An 18,910-nucleotide genomic window follows, 5' to 3' on the forward strand; every position below is an offset into this window, starting at 1 on the left:
GGGATTGGCGGCGGCGGCGTCTCAGGAAGGTTTTCCGTATCGTGGCTCTCGGTGCGGGGTTTCGCGACGGAGGCTTTAAGTAGGCGGAAGGGCAACGTGGGGGGCCACACGAGGGCCCCACACCATAGGTCGGCGCGGCCGGGGCCCGGGCCGCGCCGCCCTATGGTGGCGGCGCCTCGTGGCCCCACTTCGACTCCTCTTCGGTCTTCCGGAAGCTTCGTGGCAAAATAGGACCCCGGGCGTTGATTTCGTCCAATTCCGAGAATATTTCGTTACTAGGATTTCGAAACCAAAAACGACAGAAAACAAGAATCGGCTCTTCGGCATCTTGTTAATAGGTTAGTTCCAGAAAATGCACGAATATGACATAAAGTGTGCATAAAACATGTAGATATCATCAATAATGTGGCATGGAACATAAGAAATTATCGATACGTCGGAGACGTATCACTGGCAGCCACGGCGTATGGCTGCCAGTTCCTCGTCGTCCGGTTCGGCGGCGAGGTCGATCTCCAGATCGGCGCCATCCTTGGCGCCGGTGAAAAAGGAGCCCTCTTCCCCGGCGAGCCACCGCACGCGCGGCGGCGGCGGCATCGTCATCCCCGAACCATCGACGGCACAAGGACGGCGCCGCCCCAAGCGCGACCACGACACCTCCGGCGAGCGGAAGCGCAAACCAGCGAAGGTGAAAGTCGATGAGGAAGAAAGCGCCGAGGACGCCGCCATCCTCGAAGCCGTCATCGCGAGTTCCCTCCAGGATCTCGTACCCGCCGACAACGCCATGCCGCTCGACCGGGCTCGCGCCTCGGTCGAGGGAGCGTGGGAGAAGGAAGAAGCGGAGCGGCAGGGCGAGGTACCTCCGGGACGCCGCTCGCTTCCGGCGGCCTGCGACTCCTCCGTCCGGCGCCGTCGTCCCCGTCATCGACCTCGAAGCCTCCGACGACGAGCCGTACAAGCCATCGCCGTCCCCGCCTCGCATCGGCGGCCGTTGGGGAGACGCCGGCCAAGGCGGCGGCCCGGGCGGCTTCGGCGCCGCCGCAGTTCGACGACGACGGCTCCGACGATGATGGCGGCGACTACACGGTGTTCTACCGCCATTTCGGCATGTAGAGCGCCGTGTTTTTATATTTGCAAGTGTATTCCCCCTAACCGAATTCAAAATATAGTCGAATTCGGCCTCTATGTACGAACTTCGCCCTCTATATAGTAAATATCATTAAATTTAGTCTAAATTCGACGGTTTTATGCCGTAGTTTGTCAAGTTTCCCTTTTTTCAAATTTAAATCGCCGTCTTGGCCTGAGATCGCGGCTGGAAACTACTCCTTCCCACGCCAAATTTACGTCCAATCTGGACGTAAATTTCCCCGGATTTCGGCGTGGGGAGGGCAAACGAGTGGAGATGCTCTTAGGCCATGTACGATCCAAAATGCCACGTGTATTATTGGGATCACAGTGAGAGAAACAGTTCGCACCAACGCTTTCGGTGGAAATTCACGTCATCCCAATCCCAATATAAGCGACGGCAAATCTCAAAGGAATCCTATTGGAAGAGAGGCTATCGGACACGTTAACATCTGCTGGCAACAAAGTCTACGTAGGAAGATTTCCGCTGTGGTATTGTCTCTCTTCGGATCTACCCTTCTCTCTCCTTTTTCATTCTCCACCTACCATTCAAACACTCTTCTCTATTATTTGTTGCCGGCACATACTTTTGACAGTTTAATTTTTTTAAGGAGTGTTTGCGGCGGGCGATGGCTAGTATTTCGGGCTCGCTGGCTGGTGGAGATGCTCTAAGGTGTCGAATTGGGTTTCCAATAGTACAACTTAGCACGTGCCGATTGATTTCATGTACTGTAGTGTATAGTTTGTACTACTCCCTCTGTTCCATTCTATAGTGCCTATTGTTTTTTAGCACGGAAATTAGCGCAAGAGTATTTTTTACACAAGACCCCTAGCTGAACGATTTGAGATCAACGTAAAATTTGGGAAATCCATATATTCCTAACTTACCATAACAATTTTGGGAGCTGAATGATTTGGGAGCTGAACGGGGAGGGGGTAATTGAAAAAAAGTCTAAGCTAAAACCTTATATTCTGAAACAAATGCCAAAAATCTATAGGCACTATAGAAAGAAACGGAGGGAGTACTAATTACTGTGATTTGCGGGATATTGCGATCCCGTTTTTGCAGCCCAACCTGTTGTACAGTAATCGTGAAAAAATAGGATTGGCAGCCAAACCGGCCGATCCGCGCGTAATCGCATCGCCGACTCCCACTCCACACTTCCACTCCGGCGAGCGAGCCCGCGCACCGGAAGCAGCGGTGAAGGAGCGAGGGATGGCGGCAACGACGCTGGCGCTGAGCAGCGGGCACCAGATGCCGGCGGTGGGGCTCGGCGTCTGGCGGATGGACTCCTCCGCCCTGCGCGGCCTCATCCACTCCGCCCTCCGCGCCGGCTACCGCCACTTCGACTGCGCCGGTACGCACCCGCGCGCCCGCCCGCCTCCTACTCCTGTCCAGTCTCTACCTCCCCACATCGAATCGAATCCCCGCGACTCATCTCCGCGCCGGCGGGGTTCTATGCTGTGTTGCGGCGCCGCGGAAGTGGTCGAGGCGGCGGCACGGTTCGCACTGCGCGGTGGAGTAGAGGCAACTGTGCTGCGGAGTCTTCGTCCGGTCCAGCGGCGGTTGCTGCAACCTGCAGGGGCGGCTCTGGATCGGCCGCTGTACGTGTTGCTGTCAGCCGGCAGCAGGCCCACGTCGGGATTGATTGGAGCCAACCCACTGCGTGCGTCGTGAGCTGCTGGCAGGAGGCTGCTCGGTCCATGGCGAGGAGAGGACGCTGGGGCGGCCCCGCCCGGAATCATGCGGACGACAGTGGTAGCCATAGTGCTCGACACTGTTCCATATGTCAGGCCGATATTTCAGTTAACTGGCCGATGAGGAGGGTCACCAAAACCATAAGGGTCTATTCAGTGGCCAATCAATCAGTCTGACTCTGGCAAGCCGATTTATCGGCTATCACACCGATGACTAATCGGGTCTAGGTGGTTAACTAGATTCCATTTTGGCCACAATAGTATATTTTTGGCACTATATTACCCGTGCTTTTACCTCTTACCTGTGCTTTTTTACATGCATACAGTAGTACATTTTGTTATATTACGATGCTGCGAGCAATGGAGCACGGGATCGTACCTGTGCTAGTGCTTGGCCCCGGTTGTATTGGTTTCCATCCGGTTTTTCCACTAATCAAATGCAAAACTTTGCCTCGTTTCGGATGATTTGTGTGCAGTCGCTGTGAAACTTCAACTTGGTTCGAAAAAATCTTGTTCTGGTGATGTGGTGCGATTTGAATTCGGATGATGAGCAACAGAGTTGCAGGAAGGAAACAATCGAGTTAGAGCTGTAGCTATTGTTTCTTCTTTTATTCTGTGGTAGCTCTAATTGGCAATGTTTTTTCAGAGATTTCGCGGCGATAAATTTACACTGTACCTCTGGGGCTGGGCTAGGCTAGCCAAAATTTTGGAGGTCGATGGAATAAGAGCCAAATATCAAAGGCCTATCAACTTTTTGGTAAGGCGAGCATCGGATCCGAACCAAAAAGACCATATGCTACGATCTATTTATACACAAGTTCAGCTTGCTCCATGAACCGACTTGGCGAGCAACTCAAACTCAACTTGTGCTAGCTACTCTTGTCAGTTCCCTTCAAACCTGACAAGCCCAAATTGGAGGCAACTGCAAAGACACTGCAACATGCCTCGTCTATTCAGTACATAGCCTATGTGCATTGTTCGCATACACAGGACACAACTCATGTGCCTTGTTCACACTACAACCATCACACAACCTATGTGTGATGTTCACACTATAGCCTGCACACAACCTATGTGTGTTGTTCACACGACAGCGTGCACACAACCTATGTGCGCCGTTCACACCCTGACAAGATAACAGGCTAACGAGGTTATCTCTCGACATATGTCACAAACAAGATCATCCAGATAGTTTGAAATGACGCCATCATTATCCCTTTGGGCAAAGACCTGAGTCAAAGTATGGCCTATGAGCAGGCCCAATGAGGCTTTGCATACAGAAGGATGAGATAACATAGCAGAATTTTGAATTCTTAACATTGGTTAAACCACTGTATGATAGTTGGTTAGATTTGATATTGGAACCCAAGATAGAGTGTAATCATATTTTTCATCTAAATTTTGTAAGGCCAGGTGCTACATAGATCAATGGTAGGCATGGATTGCACATCTGGTCCCGTCTTTTAAAAATTCGATTCACCAATGACAACCTATTGAGTATTAGGTTAAGTGGTCAAAAAGCTTGATGGTGGCCATGTGAATTCTTCTGGAAAAAGGTCTTATAGTCGTCTGGAAACTAATTTCCCTGGACTGGCTGGCTTACAAAAGCAGCAAGACTGTAGGCTGTAGCAGTGCTTTTTCCACACCATGGTCAACTTTACGAGTTACCACAGCACAAATAAAATTTATTTTTCGGCGCTGATCTGAATTCCATTTTTTGGGGGTCAATTGTTGCATTTCTTCATTTTAGAAATCTTTATCGGTTGAGGCTGACGTGTGATGTGATGCCATTAGGACCCTGATGAAATGTTCAATATAACTATGTTTCACTACAAATATTCAGATTGTTAGGATGTTGCAATATCCCCTGCCCCTCCCCCCCCCCCCCACACGTCTATTATGTTACTGAAATCTCCATGTCTGTTATGATTGTAGTTGTGGAATTCAGATCATGGGCATGTAGTTGAAGCCTGCAAGGATAGTCTGAAGAAGCTGCGACTGGATTATCTAGATCTCTACCTTATTCACTTCCCGGTAGCTACTAAGCATACTGGTATAATCTTTGTCTTTCTTTCACTGTGCATGGATGAATTACATTTCATCATGTTTCGTCAGGTGACTCACTGAATTAAGCATTTTAAACTGTAACAGGAGTTGGCATAACTCCCAGTGTGCTTGGCGACGATGGTGTGCTTGATATTGATGCCACTATCTCACTGGAGACAACATGGCATGTAATGGAAGATCTTGTTTCCATGGGACTGGTTCGCAGCATTGGGATTAGGTATAATAAAACATATTACTGTTGGTTCTTTTGTGTTTCCTTATTCCTTAAACATACTAATTAGATTTTGAGGTATTTGTTCTTGACTCATCTAGCGTGGCAAACCTTCCTTGATGTTATAATTCATCACTTGGATCAGTTAGTTGATAGTGTCTTCATTTTTCCTAGTCATGACCATAGTTTAGTTTACTTATACGGAGTAGTACTAGTATAGAAACAGCCCAGCTTGGTTGTTCCCTTAGTCTACTAGTAGATAAACTTGTTTGACGTATATGTCTTGTCTGTTGCCTATTTATAATGATTCAGTGCTTCCTGATGTTTTTAGTTATCACTTACTGCTTTAACAAATTAGTTGGTGTTACTTGTTGCCGAATGCATATAGTTTATCCTTTTCCTTTCTAGTTCAAGAGCGTGCTCTCACCTTTCAAGGCTTATTGAACCTGAATTTTCATAAACTGGTGTTGTTGATTGTACCACAAATATAAATCTGTGGTTCCATTCTGTTGTCCACATGTCTCTACTGATTGGACATTTCACGGCCTACCTCTCATCCTGGAAGGATTGTGTTCCTCGATCTTACTGTCGAGTTATTAGTGCAGCAACTACGACATCTTCCTTACCAGAGACTGCTTGGCGTATGCCAAGATAAAGCCCGCGGTGAACCAAATCGAGACACACCCTTACTTCCAGCGCGACTCTCTTGTGAAGTTCTGCCAGAAGCATGGAATCTGTGTCACTGCACACACACCCCTGAGTGGCTCCACTGCCAACACGGAGCGGTTTGGCTCCGTCTCATGCCTCGACGACCCTGTCATCAAGGTAGGTGTCACAGAATCACAAGACATCACATAATCGCTCCATGCTCTACACAGAATCACATTACATTCCAGTATCTGTAGAAAAAGAACATTTGTGAATACATGGTGTGGTGGGTTTCTCACACCATTTTCTGTACCGACGTTGCAGTCTCTGGCGGAGAAGTACGGCAAGACGCCGGTGCAACTCGTCCTCAGGTGGGGCCTCCAGAGGACCACGGTGGTGATCCCAAAGACCTCCAAGGTGGAGAGGCTGGATGAGAACTTGGCGGTGTTTGACTTCGACATCTCGGGCGAGGACATGGATAAGATCAAGGCCCTTGACCGCAACTACCGCACCAACAATCCAGCCAAGTTCTGGGGCATTGACCTCTACGCTTGATCGATTCCACTGCATGATTTGCTTCCCGGACAGCACCAACAAGAAGTTACCATTTCTTAGCTGAGACGAAATTGATTTCTAGAGGATGTATTTGCAACACCGCTGATCAGTTCATTGTCCGATTCATGCCAATTAATATATATCCGGTTCATTCTCATGGTATCTTAAAACAAAATTATATGCATTTGAGCTCCATTGAACAAATGATTCCTGGCAAATTATTTGTTACACAAATCAATGGCCCTTATATGGTAGAACTCTTCCATAATCTGAAACTAGATCATATCTGTTTTTTTTTGCAGGGAAAGCGGGGTTGTATTAATTAGATAATATTGTCATTACAATCCCGAAGGATACGACTCACTAAGGCCTCAGGACCGTTCCCACCCAACCTTCAAATCTGTCTTGCAACATGCCAAACTTAGCTAGCACATGACTTGCACTATTCTGTCCCCTAAGTATCCTATTGAGAGCTACAATACGATGAGTGCCATATGTTCGAAGCAAGAGCTATCCCTCAGGATTATTTGCCATCGAAACTAGTTCCAGGCAATCTGATTCAACAATGATCTTCTCCTAGCTCGAGTGAAGCGCCATAGTGATTCCCTCCATGCACGTGCTAAGCTCCGAGTCCTGCCCTGAAGAGCAGAACCGCAGGGTCAACACAACGAAAAAAAAAAGGATGGATCCATCACCACGCCTCAGAATCATTCCAGCCCCTGCTGCACGGTTCTGGGCTATATAAGCACCATCCACATTCAGCTTGATGATGCCATCAGCTGACACAGGCCTCTTCTCCTTCAACCGGTTGAGAAACAATGGTTTGCTTCTCCTTCACAATCTCTTCAGTAGATAGGTTTGTAATGTTCTCCAAGGTCTTTATGTAGCTGCATATGAAGCGCCTAGATCCTTCAATTGAAGGCAATGGCTTATCATGTGTAACCTCGTTACGTGCATACCAGGTCCTCCATGTGATCATAAAAACACGTCCACACATCTCCATCACGACATAGACAACAACCACCCTTCTAGCCAATCATCATGGTCCACGGACATGACCATCAATCCGAGGTATAGGCCAAAAACCTCCCTCATCGCCTCCTAGAGGGCACTCGTGTGCGAGCACTGAACTAGAGCATGGTGCGTGCCCTCCCGATCAGAGCCACAAATACGACGAAGACCAATCACCGGCATACGACGTCGCAGTTTGTTATCTTATGTAGCAAGCGCATTGGATAAAATCTTCCTAGCGAAAATGTGAACCTTCTCTAGTGCATTACATTTCCATGTCTTCTTCCAAATCAGTTTTTCACCCAGCGGTGCAATACTGCTGTCCCAGTTGTTCTCTCTTGTGAACTAGACGCAAGCCAATGCGATATGTAGTCCGCACCGAGAAGATACAATTTTTCTCTGGTTGCCAAGCTAGAAAATCATTCAGCCTCCTAGACAATATTTTAATTCGCACAATCAGATTAGAGTCAATTGCAGAGAATGTTTTGTGGACTAGTGCTTCATTCCAATTCCCATGCTGATCAAGAAGACTAGAGACCCTTGTTAACCATGATCGTCCCTTAGGACCAATCACTTTGATCTCGACATCTTGTGGTATCCAGTTATCACACCATATGCGTATTGATCTCCCATCTCCAACCCTTCATACTAAGCCATGTTTTAGTAGTTCCATGCCATAAGCGATAGCATTCCAAATCGGCGATGGGTTTCCGTAAATATCGTGTCCACTAGATTACTCTGTGGATAGTATTTTGCATGCAGTACACGGGCACGCAGGATATTAGGCCTAATGATAAGTCTCTACGTTTGACGTGCGCATATCTCTCAACCCCTTGCCACCGTGAGGTTTCAGATCACTAAAATATCCCAACTAACCAAATGGGCTTTCCTCTTTCCTATTTCAGCACCCCGCCCTCACCAAAAATCACGGATCAGTTTGGTTAAATCATCACCCACCACATAGGTAGTTTGAAAACGCCCATAATGTAAGTTGGTTGGGCTTATGCTACCGCCTTGATTATAATCTTCTTGCCACCTTGTGATAAATCACCCCATTTAAAAACCTTTTGGAAAGCATAGCTTGTAAGTTATCAATTTATCTTTACCCATTCTACTATCAGGTGTAGGAAGCACCAAATATTTCTCTTCAAAATCATCATGCTGAACATTAAGAATATTCTGAGTTACTCCTTGCACATCCTCCGGGCATTGCGGGTTCCTGGGTTTATAAGTCGCCCCACGATTGCATAAGTAAAGGATGTACCCAGTGCTGAGAGCTCCCGCACTGTGCGGGGTCTGGAGAAGGTGTTAGTGGCAAACCTTACCCTCACAAAGTGCAATGTGAGGAGACCACGACTCGAACCTGGGACCTCTCAGTCAGGCGGTGAGGCTCTACCGCTGCACCAGGCCCGCCCTTCCCATGATTGCATAAGTGCCAATAATATATTTTTCAGACGTTCCGCTTGCCCACATTCTACCTTGAAAAACAATAGTGTGTTATTTGTGAATAGAAGATGGGAAATACCGAGTGCTCGCCTACACACCTTAATAGGAGATAATCCACCCGTATTAATCTCTGATTGCAATAATGCAGAAAGAGCTTCAGCAATAAAGAGGAAAAGAAAAGGAGACAACGGATCACCTTGCCTCAAGCTTCTCGTGGGGGAGAACGCTTCCAATTATAATAGACCTCCATTAAATTTTCCAGAGTACCTCACCGTGGTAACACACTACATTATCCACTGTATCCACGGGTGAGAGAAGCCCATCTTATGCATCACTTCCTCTAGAAAAAATCCAATCAACGCGATCATAAGCTTTCGATAAGTCCAGTTTATAAGCACAATAAGGATTATTTGCACTCATACCGTGATCCATAAAATGGAGACACTCAAAGGCCAACCATGCATTGTCCGTAATAAGACGTCCAAGGACAAATGCACTTTGGTTCTCCGAAATAACATCACCAAGGATAGGCCTCAATTTGGTTAACCAAGCATTTAGATATTATTTTATATGGCACATTGCATGAACTTATTGCCATCAAGTCCTTGAGATCCACAAGATTATCTATCTTGGGTATCAACACAACAGATATGTCGTTTATACTCTTGGGCATCTGACCCGTGTCAAATAATTTGAGGACCCTTTGGATGATTTCATGTTTGAGCACACCCTAGTTCTAGTAGAACCTTGCATGGAACCCATCTGGGCCGCGCCTTGAGAGACCCTATTTGGAATATTGCATCCGAGATTTCCTTCCTTTTCTGAAATATGCTTACATAAGTTCTCATTTATCTCCTCCGATATCACCTCCCCAACCAAACTGACCACTGGTGTTGGCTGTAGAGATATGGATCACGTGTGTAGACCGACTGAAAATAGGATGTTGACATATGTTCCATCTCGCTTGGGGTGTCCTGCACCACACCGTCTTGGTCTTTTATTGGTTCGATAAGATATTTTCCTTGCCCTCCACACCGCCTTACGATGGAAAAATTTAGTGTTCCGATCTCCTTCTTTCAACCATGCAATCCGAGACCGTTGAAGCCACAACATCTCTTCTCGGTATAGTAACTCATTCATATCATCCATAGGTCCACGTATGATCTCCATCAGTGCATTTTCCTTATATAGATCCTCCAATTTCCATTTCATGCAGGATAGCTCCCTAGTACCATTCCCGTACTTACATCCTCCCCACACATGCAACACAGCCATGACCTTTCTTAGCGCCACACCTCTCCTACATCAAATTTTGCCCCTACTTCACGCCATGCATTTTGCCACCACCTTTCGAAGTGCTTGCTATCTTTCCCACTTCATATCTCTTACACTTGTGCATCGGCGACGATATTACCTCCCGTGTTAGCTTGATCAACATGGGGCAATGGACAGGGTGACACTAAGTGTACCACGAAGCATCTGTCTAGATATCCCACCACCAATCATCGGCTATTGCCCGCTCTAGTCTCACTTTAACATTTGCATTCCCCCAACGTCTATTGTCATATGTAAGCGAATATCCTTGGAACCCTAAGTCCTTTAGTTCAGTCCTGGTTCTCCAGACGTCGACACGCTGACAAGTGCTCATGTTTGCCGGAAGTGATCACCCCTAAGTTCCAAATAAAATTTGTTCAAATATGCAAATTTCAATAAAAAAAGTTAATTTAAATTTAAGCATGAAATGCAACTAATGCAAGTGGACTCATTTGTGCTGCTCTGGTTTCTCCAGAGTCCTCTCAACTTGAAGAGAGCAGAGTAGCGGCGTCGTCGGCATCGTCGTGTCAGTTTCCAATTGCAATCCACAAAGCCCCACCCATGTCAACGCCGACCAATCTCCCGCCGCCGGCCGCCGCCGCGGCGCCGCTCGCCGACCTCCTCGAGTCCCTCACCTTCGCGCCCCCCGCGCCACCTCCCCATCCTCCCTCCCCCGCCGCCATCCTCTCCGCGTGGTCGCAACTCCGCAGCGCCACTCCATCCTCCTCCTCTCCGCCCACCCTCGCCGCCCTCGAGACCCTCCACCTCCACCGCCGCTCGCTCCGCCTCAGCTCGGCGCACCTCGAGCAGCTCCTCCCGCTCCTCTCGCTCCACCCCCGCCTCGTCGCCCCGCTGCTCGCCACCGCCCCGCATCTCCTCACCTCCTCTTCGCTCCCCCTCTCCTCCCTCCCCCTCGCCCCTCGACTCCTCCTCCTCGGCGCGCTCTCCACCGCCAAGAGCTCCAAGACTTCCCCCATCAATTCCAGCTCAGGGACCCCCAGCAGGGGCAGTGACCACGATCCTGTTGTGGCTGTCAGCCGCATTCTGGAGGATTTGGAGCAGGGCGGCGAGAGCTGCGATGGTATTGATCACCTGGCGCTCGCTGGGATCGGTTACGCGCTGGCAAGTGCAGACGAGCTGCGCTTTCGGGGGATCATTGGCTCCCTGGTTAGGATTTGCGGGAGGGTCGGGAACCTAGGTGTTGGTATCAGGGTGCTTAAACTGGTGGAGTGGCTGGTCATGGGGTTCGTCGAGTCGAGGAGGATGCGCAAGGTTCAGGTTCTGTTGGAGATAGTCTCGCCGGAAAACTGCGAGAGCCAGGGCTACGTGCTGTTCCCGGTGGTGATGGCGGCCTGCGGTGCGCTGCGGGCGTTGAGGGTTTCTGCCGTGAGGCTCCGGTTGGATTTTGATCCAAAGTTGAAGGAGGCGCCTGAACGGACCATCCGTTTCGCGGCTGAGAGGGCGAGTGAAGAAGGGAGGAGACATGGTGATGATCTTCGCCGTGTCCTTCTTCAGTGTATCGCGTTGGGCTTGACACGGTGCGGGCAGGTAGCGTATCATGAGTCGGTGTTGCAGTGTGTTTCCATGGCGCTGCTGGAGGAGCTCCTCCCTCTGCCACATCTGCTTAGGATGTCAATTGAGATCCCAGATGGAACTTCTGCCGAGCTTCTCAAGGACCGGGTTAAGCAACACCAGGATAGCATCCTTTTCAGCGAGGCAGGACCGGTGACAGGGGTGCTGTGCAGTCAGTATTCGTTTGCTGATCAGAAGGCTAAAGATTATGTTGAAACTCGTGTATGTGAATATGCACAGGAGCTGTATCATCATCTTCGTGCAGCAGTGTTGCTGTACCAGACGAAACGGAAGGATTTGCTCAGAGAGATCGATAAGATTGCCGATGCAGTATTTTTTATGATTGTGGTGTTTGCAGCAGAGGTCACGAAACACAGGCTGGATGCAAACTCCTCAGGGGGGTTCCAGCCAGAGGTTGCCGTTAGGATCTTGGCCGCGTTCTCTTGTGTGGAACATCTGAGACGTGTGCGTCTTCCTGAGTACACTGAAGCAATCCAGCGTGCTGTCATTGTCAATCAGGAGAATGCGGCGGCCGCTGCTTTGTTCGTTGAGTCAATGCCTTCATGTTCTGAGTTGACAAGCAAACCAGGTTATGAAAATTCCTCATTTGATTGCTTGGATGTACTTGCAACTGTTGATTAAAATAGATCTTTGGTATATTGTAGATTTACTAACCATGGATGAAACAAGATATACCTGTTACATGGATGAGGTCCAGACATCACGCATATTGTTTTATCTGCGAGTTATGCCTACTTGTATTTCCCTCATTCCAGCTCACATAATTCGGGATAAAGTAGCTCCGGTCATGTTCCTGTATCCTTTACAGACAACTCTACTATTTATGTCTTGTTATTTGTTTTTATTATTTGGTTATCTTGATATTTAATATACAAAATTGTCCCCTTAATACAAAATATCAGATATATACAACACTCGAACGAAAAAGTAACACGTGCTGCACACTCGGTGATGGTATCATTCCTGTCATCTGGTACTGAGGCTGACCAGGATGATCGAGAAGCTTTGAAAGAGCAACTTGCCTTTGACTATATTGGGAGATCTCTGGAGGTAGTTTAATTGGTACCATTCTTCAAATCTTCTTTTCCTGAACACTCACATTTTTTTTCTACTTTTCTCATTTAATAGGTTTACCCTGGGGTAACCCCATTCGAAGGATTAGCATCAGGAGTTGTAGCACTTGTTCGGCACCTTCCTGCAAAGAGCCCTGCCATTCTTTTCTGTGTACATAGCCTTGTTGTGAAAGCTAAGGATCTTTGCAGTACTGCGATGGTTCAGGACAGATCCTTGTGGAGGTCATGGGAAGAGAGCACAGAACCTTGTAAGAAAATGTCAGACTTGTTGCTGCGGCTCATCTTCCTTGTCGATATTCAGGTAAGATGAGATCACAGCGTTTGTATTTTCTGATGGTGTGTAGAACAGTAACTTTCTGAAATATGAGTAGGTGGTTATGTCCTTTATGACATTCAGAAAAATGGGTAATCAATTTTCGAGGACAATTTTTTCATTAACACAGAATAGTGGAAAATTGGAAACACAAACCAACCTTTCTCCCATAGCACTATCATGTTGAGTATTTTTATGTGCTGACTTAATTGCTGTAAAGATATATCTTGGACCATTGGTGGTTGATGTCAGTTCACATAACTCCCATGATTTCTAACTAAGTTTTCTTTTGAGGTGATTTCTAACTAAGTTTGCATCACTGCTACCTGTAGTAAGTCTTTGCAGATACTATTCCTGAAACACCCTTTTATTTTATTTTTTGCAGTCATTCTCTTATCTACTCAAGGAGCTGGCAGAATTTGTCACTTGGCTACCAAAGGAAGGCCAGGATGTGCTCCTTGATGACATGCATGCCAGTGTCGCAGATTCTGATGATGTTATACGGAAGCCCGTGCTTGTTTCGTGGTTGCAGTCCCTATCCTATTTAAGCTCTCAAGCTAATATTCGTGAATCTCGCAATAACGCGAAGAATGCTCGTTCTACAGGCGGAGTTGAGCTGAGCCTGAACAGAACTGTTGCACGCCTGTGATATTTTGTTTTAGGGGAAAACAGTAGGCGAATTACATGCTGTTAATTTTGTATGTAAAGATTTGTACAGGAAAAAAAGCAAGTTACATGAAGCTGTCCAGCCAGCTCCCTAGCTCAGGAAAAGCCTTTCTTCAGCCTCTGTTGGATACTGCGTGTCACCTCTTCCATGAATATTTTAGGACAACGGTAGACTGGCTGCGATCGTTTGAAAATGTGGTTATTTTTCTACATTTCCAAATCCAGTTACTGCTGTGATATTACATTGCTCATAGCTGTCGAGCTGGAACATACTTGTATGTGTAGATAGATGCATGTTGCAATTATAATACTGCCTTTTTCATCTTTAGGACTCTATTGATTCATCGGATAGGAAAATCATAAGAAGGATTAGAATATCATACCTACTTGAATCCTATGAGAAGATGAAATGTGTTCAATTGTAGCAAAAAAAAAAGAGGCATGACCTAATGTTTCTTTCCTATAGGATTTACGCTATAAGATTTCTATAGAATTAGTTCTTATAGGATATGTATCTATGAATCGAACAATTTGTGTAGGAAATTTTCTCATATGATTCAAATTCTACATAATTTCTATACAAATCTTATAAATCAAAGGAGGCCTTAGATTATCCATTCTATGCATGTACTTACCTGATTCAACATTTTGAGGATACAAATTGGGATTCTGAATCTTGCAAATTTCACGAACATATAAGAATTACAATGTTAATTTGAAAGTTCAACAATTCACAATCTCTGAATCTGAAGAGCCTTATGGACATCCCCAACCAAAGCATGATCCAAGCTAACCCAAATACGCTTCTGAGTTGACATTGACCATAATATGGGACATTCATCACCAACAAAAGGAATTCAGTTCAGTTCTTTCCAGTAAATGCTCAACAGTAGACCAATGTGATAGCATACAGCGAGGTAGAATAACATCAATTAGCATCACAAAGTATGAGTTTCCTTGAAGAATTTATCATGGTTTTCCACTTCTTTTTGGTACATACATGGTATCACTGCATGTCTATCCGTACGTAGCATTACACTGATATACTACTATATAGTAAAGCTTCCCAGCTGCCCCCACAGGAGAGGTTATGTGGCTGCAACTTAGTAGCCAATGTCTTGAGAAGACAGTTGCCAGATCTGGCCAGGAAATGGCAATGCACAGACAGGGTTCGATTGAAATCCTCATCTACAAAAACAAACAAAACCCACCAACCAGCAAAGGTCCACCATGGCAAATCAGCAACGAAGCTCTCCGGCGAAGGCTGGCACACACTTAAACCAATTCCTTTATGAGCCTGATGTGTACGTATACCGCGACTGAGCCCCCTCCACCAGCTCCACAAGTTTACCTGCAATAAATTGAGCATGTAAAGCTTATTACAGAATGATGCCTCTCTAAGTTTCCATAGGACTGAAATGCCCAGATATGGAGAATGTTTACATACCTATGAGGAAACCAACCAACGGCACTGGATTCAGCACTTTCTCAGCTTTCTGGAGGTGGCGCCTGTTAGGATTCTCAAGTGTAAGCATGGGCATAAAAGGGAAAATCAAATCAAGAGTCGGCACATTATCATATCAGGGTGTAATGTTGGTTACTTGGTGTAGTTGGCGAAGAATGGATCTCTCATGACGTAAAGGGCCCACATCATCTTTCGCCTTTTCAACTGATGGAATTGATCCAAAGAAAAACAGCCTGTTCAGCAACAGAGAACCAGACAAAAAAATAAACAATTATAGAACCGAAACCATCTCACCTCATCCCTCTCAGCAGATGAGAGATGATGAACTTTCCCGGCTCTATGATTTAGATCTGTTGCATGTGAGTGAATGCCAAGGCTTGTGATCTCCACAGCTAATGACACTAACCACGGGGTCCAAGATTTGATTCCAAACTTCCTGATCATAAGGACGTAGACAAGTGGTCTGAATATGTGGACGGCTTCCCCCAACATGAATAGGCGCCCAGAAACCCCTTTAGAAGACCAAATAGTTGCCAAAGTTGGCTTCTCAACTTCCATCACTGCACAGCGCATAACATATAAGTCAGTGTAGAAGGAAGTATAATCCCATAAGTAAACTAATGGAATGCAATGTGAGAACTAAAATAGTTTATGTAAAAAAAAATTACCAGGTAGAACAGGAGTAGGTTGGAGTCTGGTCATCCACATGGGATCTGACATCATCTTTGCATTCTGGCCAAACTTGTTCAAAGCAGCTACTGCTCTTCCCTCGAGACTCTTAGATATAAATCCAGGTTTTCCATCCAGACCATTCGACCCTATCTCATGGCCATTTTGGGCATGTCCATTCATCGGATAGATGACTGGCACTACGTTACTTTTGACTCCATGATTGTCTGCAACAATATCCTCCTCTTCATTTTCCACCTCCCCTCCTTGTAAGAGCATCCTGTAGCCACTCTCCCTGAAAGCGGCTAATCTGACACATGCTCTGAAATGTTGCAGAATATTTGTCATTTGTCTGAACCAAGCTAGAAATGCATCGCAGTATCAGATATGCAACCCAGAAAAAGAATGCATAAGTGATTGCCTTACTTCACTGCCTCTGTAACAGCCAGGAAGCCCCACTTGCGATCATCTCCAACAAAGTGCTGGGCGGCAACCTCGACAACTGCCTCCGCATCTTTGAGTATAGATACAACAAGAGGCCATGGGATAGATTGCTCCTGACCATCGTTTGGCGTCTCAATTATATGCTGGTTGACAGAACTTACAATGCCAAGAAGTGCATATACTGTTCAGAAAAAGCAAAGACACATTAATGTCAAATTATCAAGCTCATAGCTCTCAACAGCTTCTTATACAATAAAAGCAAACAAGTATATTATAGAAGTCAGCTTCCTATCTTAGTGTATACACGCTTACTTACTCAGCAAATGGTTTTGCTTCTCATGTGACCTTGGAAAGATTATAGCTAGTTAACGGGCTAAGCTAAATGTTACTTTTCAGATTAGTAATACAGTAACTTGCTAGGTAAGTAGCCAGGTTCAGGAGTAGCGAGCAAATGTGCTTCGGCATAATACATTATACACCGGTGTAAATACATTTTCACTAGACAATTACGTACAAATAATGAGATCATTTTACAAGGTTGAGGGAAATGGTATATATGGTCAAGCTAAATGTTATTTTTCAGATTAGTAATACAGTAACTTGCTAGGTAAGTAGCCAGGTTCAGGAGTAGCGAGCAAATGTGCTTCGGCATAATACATTATACACCGGTGTAAATACATTTTCACTAGGAGTAGATAATTACGTACAAATAATGAGATCATTTTACAAGGTTGAGGGAAATGGTATATATGGTCAAGGTCGCAAGGACAATCTTCTCAATTTTTGAGCAAACAATGGGGTGCACCCCACATCCGCAAAATTATACACTGGAAATTTCTGAAAATCTCCTATTTCAAGTATGGTGCAGAAGTTTTTAGCCAACTGCGCCACTTGATGACGAAAAAGAAATTCTACATCATGTTTCATCACTTATTGCTAAAGCCATCTCAGGAACTTGCATAGATGCACAAAATGATCAGAAAGCTGACAGTAATGAATAATATTTTTTATCATAATACCTCAAAAAGCTAACCTAATATGGGTTTTTAACAGTTTACGATAACTACAAATGTGTACTGGGTGTATGAAACAGATTATCTCGACTCCGAAAATTGTAATGATCACATTCCACTCCTGAAGCACAAAAGGCTCATGGTAACGTCCATCCACACTTGCCTTTACATCTCACATTTAGAATTTCACATTTTAGCCTATCACAAGTCAGTACCTTTACATCACACACACACACCTCTTTGATCACAATTATTATGGTGCATTATACTTTCTAGCAGTTCAAAATATATTCATTTCAGCAAACCGTTATCGACAGACCATATTTTTTCTCTGACAAACACACAATAGACACTTGAACATTCGCATTTGCTAACCATGAGACACTTCAACATTCACGGTTGCTAACCATGAGACACTTCAATTCAGTACTTCTCAAAGGACAAACACCATGAGACAGCAAGTAAACATGTAAACTGGTGATAGAAGATTCAGATAAAAAACCGTGCGGTGGAACTAAATGCTACAACACATATTGAAGGACTGACGGCACCTGCTTCCGGCGCGATCTCGGAGTTGCCAAAGCGCTCAGGGAGTATCCACGTCACCCCCTGCAAGGATTTCAAGCAAACATAAGCAAACTCACAGCCCAGCCTCTTGCGACCGCAATTCACGATCCTAAGGACTCTACATAGCAGAACCAAATTGGAATTCGATATAGTTAATACTGCGGAATTCAATCCCCTTTTGTGGTCTGCAGAGCCAGGAAGCAGCCGAACCACACGAATTTGCGCAACACCAGGCTAGCAGCCCTACCCAACCGCCAAATCATACGATTGAAGTATCGACCAACCACGCGGATTAGGGATCAGGAGCTCCCGTGGACCGCAGGAAGCGATTGCGCGCGCGTAACTGAAGGAGGAGGAGAAGGTGGTCGGGGGTATGGGTTAGGAGGTTACGTTGGCGAGCGACTCGAGGGAGCGGACGAGGTCCCGGTTCTTCCGCACCCAGAGCTTGTAGGCGTCCATGGCCACGGCGACGACCGGCGCCTCCTGGAGGAGCTAGGCGAAGAAGAAGAAGATGAAGACGGTGGCGACAGTACCGCACTAGCTCGCGAGCGTGCGAACGTGAGGAGACGTCTGATCGGCGGCGGCGGACGGCGGCTGTGAATCGCGGTGGCCGGCCACGGCGACCGGTGTGGGGATTTATTTCGGTTTCTGGCTCCACTGCTCGGGAAGAGGTATATACCCGCTAGGAACCCAACTAGTGGGACCCGCAGTCAGTGAGCGTTGTTCTTCTTGTATAGGAGTATTTATTTATCAAATTAATTATCGTAGATTTATCCAGATTCATATTATTTATACACTAAAACACATCATAACAAATCTGCAACAAGTAATTTAGGACAGATGGAGTCTAATTTGGTACGAAAAATGAGTTGCAGTATACAAAAATCTGACTTCCAAACCTTGAATTCATGGGGAGAATGTCGGATATAATAATGCTATGAAGTGAAGTGTGAATCCACAAAACTTTGACCAAAAGCTTGCATGCTCGATGGAGAATTTCGTTTCCCATGTAAGACCCTTGGACCTTATTATTTA

General features: G+C 46.1%; 3 protein-coding genes across 3 annotated transcripts; 2 read left to right on the top strand and 1 right to left on the bottom strand.

The window, feature by feature from the left end:
- Positions 1–2,338: 2,338 nt before the first annotated feature.
- On the top strand, positions 2,339–6,463 carry LOC124689322 (NADP-dependent D-sorbitol-6-phosphate dehydrogenase-like). Its single transcript, XM_047222870.1, has 5 exons — positions 2,339–2,650; positions 4,756–4,873; positions 4,972–5,104; positions 5,704–5,923; positions 6,071–6,463. The coding sequence occupies exons 1-5, from the start codon at positions 2,339–2,341 to the stop codon at positions 6,299–6,301; spliced, it is 1,014 nt and encodes a 337-aa protein (XP_047078826.1). The 3' UTR covers positions 6,302–6,463.
- A 4,170-nt stretch (positions 6,464–10,633) lies between these two features.
- LOC124691407 lies at positions 10,634–14,045 on the top strand. Its single transcript, XM_047224689.1, has 5 exons — positions 10,634–12,233; positions 12,310–12,460; positions 12,568–12,715; positions 12,794–13,039; positions 13,437–14,045. Exons 1-5 carry the CDS (start codon positions 10,634–10,636, stop codon positions 13,698–13,700), a joined length of 2,409 nt encoding a protein of 802 aa, XP_047080645.1. The 3' UTR covers positions 13,701–14,045.
- A 587-nt stretch (positions 14,046–14,632) lies between these two features.
- On the bottom strand, positions 14,633–18,345 carry LOC124691408 (peroxisome biogenesis protein 16-like). The gene is made up of 8 exons (XM_047224690.1): positions 18,266–18,345; positions 17,860–17,917; positions 16,278–16,476; positions 15,851–16,173; positions 15,477–15,742; positions 15,319–15,386; positions 15,165–15,226; positions 14,633–15,068 (listed from the first exon to the last, which is right to left on the bottom strand). The coding sequence occupies exons 1-8, from the start codon at positions 18,332–18,334 to the stop codon at positions 15,007–15,009; spliced, it is 1,107 nt and encodes a 368-aa protein (XP_047080646.1). The 5' UTR covers positions 18,335–18,345; the 3' UTR covers positions 14,633–15,006.
- Positions 18,346–18,910: the final 565 nt, after the last annotated feature.

This window comes from Lolium rigidum, chromosome 2, assembly GCF_022539505.1.
Source record: "Lolium rigidum isolate FL_2022 chromosome 2, APGP_CSIRO_Lrig_0.1, whole genome shotgun sequence".
Classification (NCBI taxonomy): Eukaryota; Viridiplantae; Streptophyta; class Magnoliopsida; order Poales; family Poaceae; genus Lolium; species Lolium rigidum.

Excerpts from the sequence above, each read along its gene's own strand:
- LOC124691407 (XM_047224689.1), top strand. The coding sequence starts at position 10,634 with ATGTCAACGCCGACCAATCTCCCGCCGCCGGCCGCCGCCGCGGCGCCG. Across the intron at positions 12,461-12,567 it reads GTAGCTCCGGTCATGTTCCT|ATATATACAACACTCGAACG; the intron begins GTATCCTTTACA and ends ACAAAATATCAG. Across the intron at positions 12,716-12,793 it reads ATATTGGGAGATCTCTGGAG|GTTTACCCTGGGGTAACCCC; the intron begins GTAGTTTAATTG and ends CTCATTTAATAG.
- LOC124691408 (XM_047224690.1), bottom strand. The coding sequence starts at position 18,334 with ATGGACGCCTACAAGCTCTGGGTGCGGAAGAACCGGGACCTCGTCCGC. Across the intron at positions 16,174-16,277 it reads GCTGTTACAGAGGCAGTGAA|AGCATGTGTCAGATTAGCCG; the intron begins GTAAGGCAATCA and ends GCAACATTTCAG. Across the intron at positions 15,387-15,476 it reads CATCTGCTGAGAGGGATGAG|TTGAAAAGGCGAAAGATGAT; the intron begins GTGAGATGGTTT and ends CAATTCCATCAG.
- LOC124689322 (XM_047222870.1), top strand. The coding sequence starts at position 2,339 with ATGGCGGCAACGACGCTGGCGCTGAGCAGCGGGCACCAGATGCCGGCG. Across the intron at positions 4,874-4,971 it reads GGTAGCTACTAAGCATACTG|GAGTTGGCATAACTCCCAGT; the intron begins GTATAATCTTTG and ends AAACTGTAACAG. Across the intron at positions 5,924-6,070 it reads TCGACGACCCTGTCATCAAG|TCTCTGGCGGAGAAGTACGG; the intron begins GTAGGTGTCACA and ends CCGACGTTGCAG.